Source organism: Leucoraja erinacea, chromosome 1 (genome assembly GCF_028641065.1).
Source record: "Leucoraja erinacea ecotype New England chromosome 1, Leri_hhj_1, whole genome shotgun sequence".
Classification (NCBI taxonomy): domain Eukaryota; kingdom Metazoa; phylum Chordata; class Chondrichthyes; order Rajiformes; family Rajidae; genus Leucoraja; species Leucoraja erinaceus.
Window position 1 is genome coordinate 96162806 of NC_073377.1, and position 15923 is coordinate 96178728.

The 15923-nt window shown below is 42.0% G+C and overlaps 1 protein-coding gene across 3 annotated transcripts in view; it reads right to left on the reverse strand.

Annotated features, from left to right (window-relative positions):
- Positions 1 to 4519: 4519 nt before the first annotated feature.
- The window catches only part of zgc:158260 (uncharacterized protein LOC571389 homolog), a 30191-nt gene continuing 18787 nt past the window's right edge, over positions 4520 to 15923 (reverse strand). Inside the window, exons 4-8 of one of the 3 annotated variants that reach the window (XM_055639769.1) lie at positions 15116 to 15275; positions 9480 to 9668; positions 7365 to 7517; positions 6296 to 6373; positions 4521 to 4866 (exon numbers count right to left, since the gene is read on the reverse strand). In XM_055639769.1, the coding sequence (XP_055495744.1) occupies positions 4807 to 4866; positions 6296 to 6373; positions 7365 to 7517; positions 9480 to 9668; positions 15116 to 15275 (640 nt within the window). In that variant the 3' untranslated portion in view covers positions 4521 to 4806. Of the gene's footprint in view, positions 4867 to 6295; positions 6374 to 7364; positions 7518 to 9479; positions 9669 to 15115; positions 15276 to 15923 lie in introns of all 3 variants that reach the window. The other 2 variants (XM_055639763.1, XM_055639777.1) reach the window with 2 other exon arrangements.

A 15923-nucleotide genomic window follows, 5' to 3' on the forward strand; every position in this document is an offset into this window, starting at 1 on the left:
TACGATTGCTGTGGGCATCTGTGGGCTTGTTGTAGATGTCTATCAATAGTCTGTTTCCTGTGATGGAGAGTATTCGTCAACATGCCGAATCTCCTCAATCTTTGAGAGGCATTGAGAGACATTGTGAGCTTTCTTTATGATTGCATCAATGTGCTGGGTCCAGGACAGATCTTCGGTCATATACATGCTCAGGTACTTGAAGTTGTTGCCTCTCTCCACCACTGACTCATTGATGAAGATAGGTTTGTGGATCCTCATCCTTCCTCTTCTAAAGTCGACTATCAGTTCCTTGGTTTTACTGACATTGAGAACAACGTGGTTGCTCTGGCACCATTCAATCAAATGCTCAATCTCCCTGACATACTCTGACTCATCATTACCTGCAAATCATCCAATAACAGGGGTGACGTAGCAAATTTAAAGATGGAGTAAACTGTATTCAGCTACACAGTCACGGGTATAGAGTGAGTTGTTGAGGAAGCATTGCTGCCAATTTGTACTGATTGTGTTCTGTTGATCAAGAAGTTGAGGATCAAGTTGCAAAGGGATGTGCCCAGATTTACCCAGTTTGGCGAGCCAGCGAAATCACATCCCTCGTTGATTTATTGTGGCAGTAGGCCAATTGTAGTGAGTCCATGTTCATGCTGAGGTTGGAATCGATACGTGCGTAACCAATGTTTCAAAGCACTTCATCACCACGGACATTAGTGCCACCAATCGGTAGTCATTGAGGCGCGTCATCTTACCCTTCTTGGGCACCGTTGTTTTTATTAAAGTTCTGTCAAAGCAAGTGGGGATCTCAGACCTCAGTAATAAAGAGGTTAAAGGACACCTGAGTGAACCAAGGAAGCAGGCATTTACTGCACGGAATGCAAGGGACTCTTTAACAGAGAGACATTTTCATAGAGCCTGCAAAATAAAATTCCTCAGTGCAAACCAAGCAATGCTCTCTGTGCTGGACCACTTTCTGTTTACAGGTATTAATGCCACCTGCTGGATGTTCAGGTTCCTACAGCTTTGGGTTACCTTTCCTGTTAGGCAGGAAGTTGTCATAAACCAGGAAGCCCAGCTCAGGGACAGTACCGCATGGTGCAGACTGTAATTCTAGTGTGTAATTTGCTGCCATCCCACTGCACCAGTTTGTTAGATGCATTGTCTGTGAGTAATCATGTTTGTGTAACAGCAGCTTTAGTTACGTTATTGTGCAGGATTGCTATTATTAACAGTTAAGAATGTTTCATGTGCCCTGGCTGGTTTCTTACATAACAGCATTGTATTTAGTGGTGGCATCATAGTTTATGTTTCTATACCAAGTGTATAACGTTACTAAATATGCGGTTTCTCTTTCTGCTTGTATGTTACAGTTTTACAGTTGAATACAGTAAAGAATCAACGACATCTCGTGTCTACGGGTCTTTATTGGATTAATTGTTTAACTTGCTAGATAGCTGGATAGGGACATCCAGCGAGTCCAGTATACTCTCCATACTACAATCTAGCCCTTCTGCTTAGATTATACACAATAATCAGTCATGAGAACCCAGATGACACATAAAATATTTTCACATCTGCTATGACTGTTAATAGGTCAATTCTAAGTGGTCAATTCTACACTGAATTGACCACTTCACTGAATAAATATCTGTCCCGATAACATCTATTGCTTGGTGCACATTTCTAATAAGTGGCACCTTGGTTAAACAAGAATGTATTAAACACTTTCATTGGATCAGCTTCACTCTGCAGGCAAACATTAGAAGAGTTCTTAATCCCAGTGGATTACTGCTCAAAATTGATTAAGGATAGTCAGTAATGTAGCTGGGAGTAATGCACGTAAAATATTGATTTTTCGTCGATTTTTTATCCATTATGTAGTGGATAAACAGGCCCTTCAGCCAACTCATCCATGTCTACCAAGGTGCCTAATTATGCTAATCCCACTTTCCTGCGTTTGGTCCCATATCACACTAAATCTTTCCATTCCACATTCCTGTCTTATTGTCTTATAAACATTGTTTAAAAAAGAACTGCAGATGCTGGAAAAATCGAAGGTAGACCAAAATGCTGGAGAAACTCAGCGGGTGAGGCAGCATCTATGGAGCTAAGGAATAAGTGACGTTTCAGTACAAGACCCTTCTTCAGACTCATTAACTTCTTCAGACTCACTTATAAACATTGCAATTTTACCTGCCTCATTAACTTATTTTGGCTGCGTGTCCCTTATACCTACCCTGTGCGCAAAAGTTACTCCTCAGATCCCATTTAAATCTTTCCCCTCTTACCTTAAATCTGTCTTTTAGATTCCCCAACCCTGGAAAATTCACTGCTTTGACTGTGCCTCATAATTGTTTTAACGTTTACAAAGTCACCCCTTAGCTTCCTTTGTTCCAGGTGAACAAATTATCCAACCTCTCCTTACAATTCAAGCTCTCCAGTCCAAGCACCATTCCTGTGAATCTTCTCTACACCCTCTCTAGCTTAATCACATCCTTCCCATAACATGGCGATGAGAACTGCGCATAATTCTCCAAGTTTCTGGTCTAACCAACTCCCTGTACAACTGCAGTGTGATGTACTAACTCCTGTACTCAATATCTCATAAGATAAAGGCAAACATGCCATACTCTTCTTCATCAATCTATCCACCTGTGTCACCATTTTCAGGAAACGACGTAGTTTGTCCATCCTTTCACCCTTTTTGTTATGTTTACTCTGTCAGAAAGTGTTTTTGGAGGTTTCTTAGTATTTCTTATGTGGCGGGTGTAGATTAGTGTCACTCATACCATGACTCATACACTGTGGCTCTGCCCACAGGCTTATTAGAAAGCTCTTTCTCTCTCTCTTTTAGTCTAGTAGCGCATGCTGAGATGAAGTAACCACTGTAGAGTTGCTAATAAAATACTTCTAATCATTTTATGTGAGCCTGATCAATTCAACAGTGGCAGAAGTGGGATGCGAACCCACGCCTCCCATGCGTACAGTGGAAGAGACTGCTGCGCAGCTGGCCGAAGCGACTGTATTCACAATACTAGATGCCAAAAGTTCATTCTGGCAGATTCCTCTGGAACCCAACTCCTCCAAGTTAACTACCTCAGCACACCATTCGGGCGGTACAAATTTCTTCGTATGCCGTTTGGCATAAGCTCTGCTAGTGAAGTATTTCAACGGGCTATGGAACGATTGTTTATGGGTTGCCAGTGCTCCATTATGGTTGACGATACCCTCGTTGCTGGACGAACTATTCAAGAACACAACGCACATTTGAAAATGGTCCTGGACTGCGCTAATGCAATCAATCTCAAGTTAAACCCTCAAAAGTGCAAATTCAGAGTAAGTGAGGTGAAATACGTATGCCATGTGTTCACTAAAGTAGAGTTGCTAATAAAAGAGTTTGGATTCTAATCACTTTGTGTGAACCTGATCAATTCAACAGAGGGTGGGGAGGGGGGAGGGGGGAGGAGGGAAACTGTTTCCTAGTCACTTCCTGGTCGAGGATGCGTCTTTTCTCCGAGTTGAATCTTCATTCCCCCCTCGCAGCCTACCAACTGGATTGGTGCGGCCTTTCCTGCCGGAGACTGGCCAGAGCTTCAGCAGCAGTACAGCACTGAATTACCATTGCGGAGTGGCCGATGACCTACCAGGGAGGCTCCGGAGTGTTGGGCCTGCTGCTTTAACATCGTGAAGCTGTGGTTTGCGGAGCTTCTAGACGCGGGCGGCGCTGACTCTAACATCGCGGAGTCCTGGAACCCCCTTGCCGGGGATTGCCAGTATTGGAGCTCCGCCCAGCTTGCCCTGTGGGAGCCGAGGTCTCCGGTAGGAAGCAGCCAATTCGGAAACTCCAAGCCGCTGAGAGTGTTCTTCCATTCCGACGTCGGAATTCCAATCATCCTGGCGAGAGGGCCTGAACATCGGGCTGCCGTAGCAGCGACTGCAGAGGGCACAAAGGCCCCGACCACGGGTGATCAATGAGGAAGATGATTGAACTTTATTGCCTTCCCTCACAGTGGGAAACGTTGATTCCACTGTGTGGGGATATTTATGTTCAACTCTATCGTGTATTGTGTTCTTTTTTATTCGTATGGCTGTACAGTAACTCAAATCTCACTGTACCAACTGGTGCATGTGACAATAAATGTAACTTGAACTTGAACTTAATTATTTTTAAATGAGATATAAAGGAAAATGAACAAAAACAGCTGAACATACTTTTCTCATAGTGGTGGGCAATCCCATTGAAATTAGTTGAGTTGTATGAAGTGAAGGCCAGATATGAAGTGTAGGCATCCTCTTGGCTCAGTCGGTCAGGGAAGATCCCTCCACTCAGGAATGAGTGTAAGAGTGAAGTGAGATTGTAGTTGGCCTCCAGCATGTACAGCACTGGGACAGACAGCTACTAGAATCTGGGGACCACTGTCGCATGCACTGCAACTCCCGGGCATTCTTTGTGAGCTGCAGTTGGGCCAACGGTGCAACCTGATCATTGTGTTCCTGATAATATCTAGTATTTGTAAAATAAGACACCACAACAATTGGAGCAACAGATTTGAAAATTCACATTTATTACCTTCACTTAGGTCCATTCTATAAACTTAACTGATGTTAGTACTTGGCAATTCTTGAAGTGAAGTAATTTTCTTTATTTCAATTTAAATGTTCCATGAGTATAAACTAGTGGGTAAGTTTAAAATGAAATCATAATATTACAGGGAGTGTGTCAAGTTAAAATAATGAAATCACATTTTAATTAACAATGACCCCATGTACAGTAAAGAATAGAATCCTTGCTCCTGGGTTTCCAGCTTTCAGTCAGGCCCAGGGAATGAACGTTCCATGATTGTCAACTGTGTCAAATAGTTTCTTCATAAACTGAAATATTTAAATCAATAATAAATTAATTATCGGGATTATTTTACTGCACAAATTTTAACAGTGTACCAAATCCCATAGACAATGTATTTTTTCAATCTGGTTATCTTGTCTGGTCCTACATGGTCCTCCAGTCAAGGCTAATACCGTTAATTATGTTTTTACTTCCAAATAGTTACCATGTCACAACAATAATGTCAGATCTTTTAAATGCCACCCACTGTGTCTACCAATTGTCTCAATTTACTTAAAAAACATTTTTTGTTGCGTTCATACTAATACGTAACTTTTAAGAACGTATGTGGGCCTGAAGACTTAAGGGCATGAGGTACAGGGAGAGGTTGAGCAGGCTGGGGACCTTATTCCTTTGAGCGCAGGAGGATGAGGGGTGATCTTGTAGAGGTGTATAAGATAGGGTAAATGCGCAGAATCTTTTACTCTGAGTAGGGGAATCAAGAACCAGAGAACATAGGTTTAAGGTGAGGGGGGAAAAATGTAATAGGGTTCAGTGGACAACTTTTATTTTTACACAAAAGGTGGTAGGTATATGGAATGAACTACAAGATGAGGTACAGTAGTTGAGGCAGGTACTATCACAACATTTAAAAAACATTTGGAGAGGTGCACAGATAGGATAGGGGCCAAATGGAGACAGGTGGAACGAGTGTTCACAGGACATTTTGTTTGGCGTGGGCAAGTTGGGCCGAAGGGCCTGTTTCCATGCTGTATGACTCTATGGCATGTAAATTGCAATCCAACAACATTGTGTCTATTTGTTGGCGTAGGTCATCAGTGCCAAATCTTTTCCTCATTCATTGACCTTCTCTATATTTCACACACACTCTCTTATTTGGTAATATTGTTGACCGAGGCTATAATAATGCTGCAATGAACTATAGATAATAACTACTGTACTGGTACAGTACAGGCACAGCTGCTATGCGTGTGTTGACATTTTTGGGTTTCCTCTTCATGGGAGTTAATAATACTGACAAAATATACTTTAGCCAACTTTGATAACCTTCACAAAATGTCACCAGAATAAAACTTAGCAAATGCTGCAAACCCAAATCCTTGATGTTTTATACTGATAATAAAATGACTACACAAATTTATGATAATCTATCAGAAACTAACTAAATTTCTATCACAATATAGTCACATTAAGCAGCACAGCAATAAAACACGTTTTAGAAAGACATACACTTAAGACAAGAAAATAAATGAATCGGCATCTCTGCAATCAACGTAAGCATTGAAGTGGATCTTGGAAAGCAAATAACTAATAATCAGTCTTATTTTATGCAATATCAAGGCTGGGATTTGATAGTGACTCAGTTTCATAAATCACCAAATGTATCTGAATTTACAATCTTATTCTGTTTAGTAACTTCTTCAGAATCAGGTACTTAGTTTGATTTCTCTTTACCTCTGGTTTTCGAAGTCCCTTGGTTTCAATGAATTTCTTGAAAGATAATATTGCATGAAGCCTTCTCAACTCTTTTTTCTTCAATGAAAAGAAAACAATGTTACAGTGGAGAATAGATCATGAATTCCTTTCCCAATTCCTAACCCAGTTCAAACCCAGATCCTTGTCACAATCTTTAAGTACCACCATTATCCAACTGTGATGTATGATTAACCTAACTACATAAAGTACTGTTAACATGGTGCCCAGCATTTGAAATGCTCCTTATCAAAAGACTGGTGCTCTAATTAGATATAGGGACTAACATTAACATTTTCAATGATATACAAATATAAATCCTTCTCATTTTACATTCCATACACAAAACCATACCAACCACAGTAAATCATGCGATTATTTGCAGTAGTTTTGCATTAGCATACTCAGTTTTAAGATCTATCTGAGTAATGGATTATTACCTGTTTATTTGATATCCAGTAAAACTGCTGGTTGAAATTTAATATAAACAAAATATTAGGGAGACATGAACTCAGTACACACCGCAAACCATCTACGAGACAGAGTCCAATCCTCGGCTTGAGAAAACTTTGAAAATGAACCAAACTTCATCCAAATGTTGCATTATGTTTGATCCAGAACACACACCCGCATTACCATTATCACTCCTCATTTCTATCTTTGAAAAATGCCTGATGCCTCAACACATCCACTACTGAAACAACAATGGTTCTGATAGTCCAGGCTCTGATGCTTCACACATGGACAATTCAGAACATATGTCTAGAAGTTCACAACTCATGTTCAAAAGACCCATTCACATTTAGATTAAATTCATGCATTGAGCATACATCCCATGAACACAAAGAATTCCTGGTCTCGGGCTATTAATTGGAGAAGAGCAGGATTGCTAAACCAATGCCACCTGGTGGATACATTATATTTATTTATATCAAAATGTTCTGCCTTAAAACAGAAAACGAAATTATTACAGTATCTCAGTTTTGCAATACACATATTAAATAAACAAACCAGCCATCAAATTGCAAAAATTAGTAGGGTAAATTGTTACCTTTTCCTTTTCTGCTTCAGATAATAACTTATCTGTGCTGGCCACAGAATTAGGATCCACCAGAGGTTCATCAGCTCTTCGTTTTGCCCATATCTTTGGGTCCAAATACCATGCTCCATATTTAAATTTAAACCCAGCTTGGTGGATGAATTCCTGTAAAATCACAAAGATAATGATGGAATTCTTTTAAATATTAAGATAGCTTTAAATTGGAAAATGTTTTTATAGTTCATTTTTTTATTTAATTTTCAGAGCTATGCAAAAACTTTTCACAAAATGGAACAATTTTGACCATATAAACAATCTTGTAGATCTCATACAGAATTTTGAGTCCACTTTTGGTCTCATCACATTTGGAATATTGTTTTTTTGCTAAAGGTACAAAGTGGGGCAAAAAGCAAAAATTATGTTTGGAACATCTTTTTTACTGAGATGGGAATAAAGAGCAAGCTGCAAACTTCAGAAAAATGTAGGCAATTCTATTAACATTAATAAATTATGGTATTACAAGGTGTTTGTGTTGACAAAATAATCTCAATTGGATATGTTTGTGTGGACAAGAGATCAGATTCAGATTAGTTTATTATCATGTGCACCAGGTTGCAATTAAATTCCTTGTTTCCACAAAGCTTACAGTATCCATACATAATCATAGATACAACAATATGACTATTGAAGTACAATAACGGAGTTACAAGAAAGAGTATCTGACAGTGCTTCTGGCAAGGGGCTGTGGAGAGGTGATGGTTCATGATTCTGACAGCATTGGGGGGAAAAAGCTGAATGTCCGAGCTTTCAAATTCCTGTATCTTCTAACAGAATAGCTAGAATGGCTGGCAACCTTGATAACACTTCCAGTCTTTCAGGTGGAATACAGCATGACTATGGATTGGAAGGAAGTAACAAGTCTGTGATGGACTGAGCTGTGCTCAGCACACTCTGTAGGTGTAAGTGGTCAAGAACAAAGCAGTGCCATACCAGGCCGAGATGTATTGTGTCAAAATACTCTCTAAAGTGCATCTGTAGAAGATCAAGAGAATCCTCGTAGACATGCCAAATAATCACAGATATCCAAAGAAAATAAATATGCTGACATGCTCTCTTAATGACTCCATCAGTGTGAAGAGATCCTAATCACCAGCAACGTAACCTAGGCAAGATCGAGAAAATAATACGATCAATTCTAACCGACTGAAGTCTGCTGGTTGGACGGAGAACTGGAAAGATATCGGGAGCCTAGTTCCATGTCGCGGAAATGACGGCCAAAGTGGGACAGGCCCAAGACCCTGGCGTGACGCAACATCTCACCTCAAACAGCAGCAGAAGCAGGCAAACGATCACCGAACTCGGCCTGGGGCTCACGGCCGTTGCGGTCCGGATCCGCCCCCACTTCTACTCCCAGAGCAGGGCCAAGAAAATTGAAGATGGACACAAAACGCAGGAGTAACTCAGTGGGACCGGCAGCATCTCTGGAGAGAAGGAATGGGTGACGTTTCGGGTCAAGACTCTACTTTTCAGACTGAAGAAGAGTCAAGACACGAAACGTCACCATTCCTTCTCTCCAGAGATGCTGCCGGTCCCACTGAGTTACTCCTGCTTTGTGTCCATCTTAGAATGACGTCGCGCACTCCAGACGGCTGTGCATACGCGTGAAAGCGCGCGCGACCTTCGCGGACCATCGCGGCCCCACGAGGTCGCGTAATTTGCATGCCAAGGACACGTAAGTGTGACAGGCCCTTTATTGAAGTCCCTAGCCATGATGAGAAGGGTGTCGGGGTACGCCATCTGGTGGCTTTTCATCAAGCACGCACAACTTTATGTGGAATTCAGAATAGTTGACCTGCAAACATAATGTCAATTACTTCTGCATAAGTTCTGGTTAAAGAAATTATTTTTTGTATGCTGTCACTCATATTACCTGCTGCGTTACTTATAAGAATAGTGGAAATCCAAAATTAGCAATGGAAGCTATGGTATATCAGGAGAACACTAGGGAAATTTTCTCCCAAAATATTCTACATGGATTTCAATCTCACTTATAGAATAAATTGGTGAAAAATTTCACGAAATTAATATAAATTTGCATTTATATTAATCGCAAATAAGCATGCTTACCTTGCCAATAGTTTTCCTGATTTTAATTAAAGGTGGTGGAGGAGGTGTTCCAACAGTTTTCCTCAACTCTGGAGGTATATCGACCAGCGCCAAGACCTGGATTGGTATTGCAAGTGCCGAATGGGACTCATAGTTGCTGGCAAACAGACTCATGACTGTTGCTTCTTCTATGTTGTTGTCTTCGCCACCCTTCATAGTACAAAAGAATGATAAAATAAGACAAGTTTTTAATCATTGCATATATCCTTTAGTTTAGTTTAGTTTATTATCACGTGCACCAAGGTACAGTGAAAAGCTTTTGTTGCGTGCTAACTAGCCGGTGGAAAGACAATACATGATTACAATTGAGCCATCCACAGTGTACAGGTACATGATCAAGGGAATAACATGAATAGTCAAGTCAAGTCAAGACAAATCAAGTTTATTTGTCACATACACATACAAGATGTGCAATGAAATGAAAGTGGCAATGCCTGCGGATTGTGCAAAAAATTACAGAACAGAATAGAACAGAATCAGTATTTACATATTAGAAAAAAAAACAGCAATTAAAAAAAAACACAACAGTAAATTGGTACAGTAAATTAGTCCCTGGTGAGATAAGAGTTTACAGTCCTAATGGCCTGTGGCAAGAAACTCCGTCTCATCCTCTCTGTTTTCACAGCATGACAGCGGAGGCATTTGCCTGACCGTAGCAGCTGGAACAATCCGTTGCTGGGGTGGTAGGGGTCCCCCATAATGTTGCTGGCTCTGGATCTGCACCTCCTGGGGTATAGGTCCTGCAGGGGGGCGAGTATAGTTCCCATAGTGCGTTCGGCCGAACGCACTACTCTCTGCAGTGCCTTCTTGTCCTGGGCAGAGCAGTTCCAAAACCAGATTGTGATGTTGCCGGACAAGATGCTTTCTACAGCCCCTGAGTCGAAGCACTGAAGGATCCTCAGAGGGACTGAATTTCCTCAGCTGCCTGAGGTGGTAAAGGCACTGCCTTGCCTTACTCACCAGTGTGGCAGCGTGTGATGCCCATGTCAGATCCTCTGTGATGTGGACTCCCAGGTATTTAAAGCAGCTCACCCTGTCCACAGTAGCCCCATTTATCTCCAGTGACATATACATCCTCGGATGTTTTGCCCTAAAGTCCACAATCAGCTCCTTAGTTTTTATGACATTCAAGAGGAGGCTGTTGTCCTGACACCAGTGCCAGATCAGCCACCTCCTCCCGGTAGGCCTTCTCATCGTTATTGGAGATCAGGCCCACCACCACAGTGTCATCTGCAAACTTGATGATGGAGTTGGAGCTGAACCTGAACCTGTACATGGAGTGCAGTAAGGGGTTGAAGATGCAACCCTGGGGGGACCTGTGTACAGGGTGAGGGTGTTCGATGTATTTCCTACCATCTTGACTACCTGGGGCCTGGCGGTGAGAAAGTCCAGGATCCAGGCACACAGGAAGTGTTGAGCCCCAGTTCCAGCAGCTTCTCAGCCAGTCTGGTGGGTACTATCGTGTTGAAGGCTGAACTGAAGTCTATGAACAGCATCTTCACATAGCCCCCCCCCCCCCCCCCTTCTGGCTGTCAAGGTGAGAGAGAGCGGTGTGCAGAACCTGGGAGACCGCATCGTCCATGGATCTGTTTGGACGGTATGCGAACTGTAGCAGGTCCATGTTGCAAGGGAGGAAGGCGCAGATGTGGTTCTTGACCAGCCTCTCGAAGCATTTCATGACTACCGAGGTGAGGGCTACTGGACGGTCATCATTCATGCAGTCTGGAGAGGCATTCTTTGGTACAGGTACAATGATACAATGATGGATCTTTTGAAGCAGGCATGGACCACGGACTTGGCTAGGGAGAGGTTGAATCTTGTGGTGAGCACTGAAGCTAGCTGAGTAGCACAAGACTTAAATACTCGCGCAGATATGCCATCTGGGCCTACAGCTTATCTCGTTTTCACACGTGTCAGAGACCTCCTCATGTTGTGCTTGGACAACAAGAATGTGTGTACATTCCCAGCGGTGGACCTCCCTCCAGCCTCGCTAGCTAGCGCGCTTGTGGTGTTGTTGTTAGCCGGTGAGCTAGGGGTGATGTAGCCCATCTCGAATCGTGCGTAGAAAGAGATCAGGTCATCAGCTAGGGTTGTGCCGGCACTTCCGGTTGAGGGGGGGCTGCTCCGGTAGTTAGTTATAGTCGTAGCCCCTGCCAAAGGCGTCTGGTGTCCTGCTGCTCCATCTGCGACTCCATCCTGTCCCTGTACCTCCTTTTTCCGTCCTTCACCGCCCTTTGCAGTCGGTAGGACTCGGCCTTGTAGTCATCCATATTGTCGGATGCCAGGCCGGAGTTGTAAGCAGTGGTGCGAACATTCAAGGCCACGAGAATGGATCTGTCCACCCAGGGTTTTTGATTAGGAAAGATGCTAACCCTTACCGTGGGGACGATGTTATCGGCTATTGTTGCAATGAAGTCCGTGACCGCTTCCGTGAACTCACTGACATCACTGTAACTTGCTTGGAATCTGACTGGTCGGACCACCGCTTTACATCCCTCGTCACTGCCGCTTCCTGTACTATCCATTGTTTATACTCCGGCAGCAGGAAAATGTCAGCGTGGTCAGATTTTCCAAAAGGAGGCAGTGAAACGGCCTTGTAGCCTTTCCTGAACGGCGTATAGCTGTGGTCCAAAGTTCTTTCCCCCCTGGTGGTACACGTGATGTGTTGGCAGAAGTTAGGCATGACCTTTTTGAGATTTGATTTATTGAAATCTCCAGCCACCGCCATAGCCGCATCAGGGTTCTTGTTTTGGTGTCGACATAGCACATCGTGTAGGGCCGATAGTGTTTAGCACAATATAAAGCCAGTAAAGTCCGATCCAAGTTAGTCCGAGGATCTCCAATGAGGTAGATAGTAGCTCAGGACTACTCTCTAGCTATTAGTAGGATGGTTCAGTTGCCTGATAACAGCTGGGAAGAAACTGTCCTGAATCTGGAGTGTGCGTTTTCTTATTTCTGTAAGAATTTCAGTGTTCTATCTGGGACAAATTATAATAAAACACTCTTGACTCTTGACGTTTGCCCGATGAGAGAGGGGAGAACAGGGAATGGCCAGGATACGGTTCTGTCTTTGTTGAACTACCAACAAAGTAATTTACAACCAATTGAGTTGGAGGTGGGAACAAAGGAGCACCAGACTAGTTAAGTAAATGCATTGCATGGTGTGCTGAAGTGTTACATAGAGCAAAATGATCCTTGAATGAACCGTGTGTAGGAAGGAACTGCAGATGCTGCTTCAGAGCAAAGATAGACACAAAGTGCTGGTCAGGCAGCATCGCTGGAGAAAAAGGATGGGTGACGTTTCTGAAGAAGGGTTCCGACCCAAAACCTCACCCATCCTTTTTCTCCAGCGATGCTGCTTAACCCACTGAGTTACTCCAGCACTCTGTATCTATCTTTGAATGAAACCCTTGTCTTTCCCAAGATCCACTAACATAGAATTAATGGTCAAAGGATATTGGGATGGTGGGACTGTCATATGCTGAGAGAATGGAGCAGCTGGGCTTGTACACTCTGGAGTTTAGAAGGATGAGAGGGTATCTCATTAAAACATATAAGATTGTTAAGGGTTTGGACACGCTAGAGGCAGGAAATATGTTCCTGATGTTGGGTCCAGAACCAGGGGCCACAGTTTAAGAGTAAGCCATTTAGAATGGAGACGAGGAAACAATTTTTCTCACAGAGAGTGGTGAGTCTGTGGAATACTCTGCCTCAGAGGGCAGTGGAGGCAGGTTCTCTGGATGCTTTCAAGATAGGGCTAGATAGGGCTCTTAAAAATAGCGGAGCCAGGGGATATGGGAAGAAGGCAGGAACGGGGTACTGATTGGGGATGTTCAGCCATGATCTCATTGAATGGGGGTGCTGGCTCGAAGGGCCGAATGGCCTACTCCTGCACCTATTGTCTATTGTCTATTGTGGTACATTCTTGAGACAATGCGGGTGGTAAATGAACTATCTTCCACAGCTTCTAATCCAGTCTAGTTTAGATGGATGTTCTCCGCTGGCAGGGAAACAAATCCCATACTTGTTAAGTTTATAATGATAATGATTGTCATCAACTCAACAGCCTGACGAAAATCAATTCTGCGTTCCACATCGCTCCAACAGCTCACCACTTTGCCAGCCACAAACCTGAATTTTGTTCATTTCTTGTTATATTGCTTTTAATAAAGAGATGACCCAAGCGTCCAATAATAGTAAACAATAAAACCATAAAGAAGAAATTCCAGAATTCCAAAGTTTAAGCATAAAGGGCCTATCCCACGAGCATGCGACTCCATGCGGCAAGCGCGACCTAAAGCCCGCAGCCGCCTCAACGCCGTACGCATGCTCGTGGGACAGGCCCTTTACTGTTGGGCTTACTGAATGGCCAGCATTTTTACAGTTTGGACCAATTCAGGCTGCCGGAGGATCAGACAAAAAGGGCATTAATTGGGCAGTTCTCACAGCCACGGGAAGCTTGAGAGCTATTCATGTCCAACAATGTGTCTTTGAACTGCAATCACTGTTTTAATATGAGCCGCAGAACCTTTATTATTGAGGAACTACTGGGCAGAGCATTCAGTTCATCCAGAAGTGATGCACTCAGAAGTGCAAGATTAAGAGGATTAATTTCCTTTAGGTTTTTCATCCTCCAGACATTGAAGATGGTGGTTTGTTGACAAGAACTTCTGTTCCAAAACATGTTACAACATGGTTTCCATCAATGTTCCACAGTGGAGTCCAAGGGAAATCAGTTCAAAAGCTAATTATTTCATTTTGCTATATTTATATTCCTCATTTACACTTAATTACTAGTTTATAGTTTGAAATGCATGGCTTAGTAATTTAATATTTTTCACAAACTTTGGAGTGACCAGCTTTTACTCAGTTCTATGAAACTATAGTTGTTATCACATGCGTGCACTGCCTGCCTGAAGAGTATTCAATCTTTGCTCTACACAGGTCCACAAACTTCCAAAGTTCACAAACGCCTTACAAAATATTTTGCCAAGCAAGGTGATTCAGAAAAGCTGTCCTTTTGAATAAAGGTTGAAGCGTTTGACAGACAAGTTCAGTGAAATAGACAGTAAACACCTCTAGGGAACTGTAAACAATTATATTGCTGGTTATCTAATTCTTTACTTTAAAAACCACGATTGCAGGTGAATGCTAGTTTCTCAGACATTGCTGCAATAATGGCAATGAAAAATTCATGGCACATGTGATGGACTCTTAACTGCATTCTCAGTTCAGGAATAATTTGGGATGGCCAATAAAATGACAGCATTGTCAGCAAAATTCACATTCCACGAACAAAATACAAAATATACTGTGCAATTTGGTTCTTGTTACTTTTTACAGCTTTTTAGAACTCACTCTTATGTTGTAATTGTCCTTTAAATAAACTGTTTTCTAGGTATAACAAATAGCTCAAATGAAAAGAAAAGCATCAACAAATGCATAAACATGTTCCAGCAACCTGCACTTCACTAAAATGGCCTTTGGAGCCGTTGGATTTTTGTAGAGCTCATCTAATCCATGAGCAACAACAGCATGATCAACAATTATTTTTTAAACTCTATTAGCTAACTTGCTCATTTATTTATTCTACATACCAGAGAAGCAACCCAGTCACAAAATGCCTTTGTAACTTGTTCTATTTCTTTATCTTGCTGTGAAGGCATGTCCCTTATTAGTTTGACTTTCTTGTCTTCTTTTTGTACCCCTTTGGTTAGAATCCATTTGTACGGGTTTCTTTGCACCGTTTCTTCACTGCTGCGTAATCCAAGCACAAGTAATTAGCCCAAAAGAAACAAATACAAAAAGCAACATCTGTGGGAAAGGGAGAACTCTTTCTCTTTGTTTGATTTACAAGAATTTCCAGCATTTTTGTACCAATTTTTATGATTCTTATTAATTAGCTCAATTGATTGTTTTAATATCATCATAATCTTAAATCTGAATAACTGAATGCAAGGTATTTTCCATCAAAATATAATTTGAAATATTTTTAATGGAGTTTTGGCATTGGAAAAAGCTTTTATATTTTATTTGATCACTTGTTCACCATTCACCATTGTTTGGGATAGTAAACAATCTAATTTTGTAGTACACCAGCCACTGAAGAGGTATATATTTTTCCTGACTGTCAAGAAATAGTTTCTTCCTGTTCTGCTCTAACCTCTTCATCCATCCTTTGTGGTGTAATCCAGCCAGAACCCCACTGCACAATACTAAAGCTAAAACATAAATCAAATGTATGTATGTATGTACACAAGGATAACTTTTTATATCTCCCACACTGATTTCCTAAATGGTTTTTAACAGCAGATTTGTGGCAAAGGACGAGCATGAACTTCACCCGGAGAGTATATCTTTCAAGGATATGATAGGGTAGGCATCAGAGACCACTCATCTCTATCG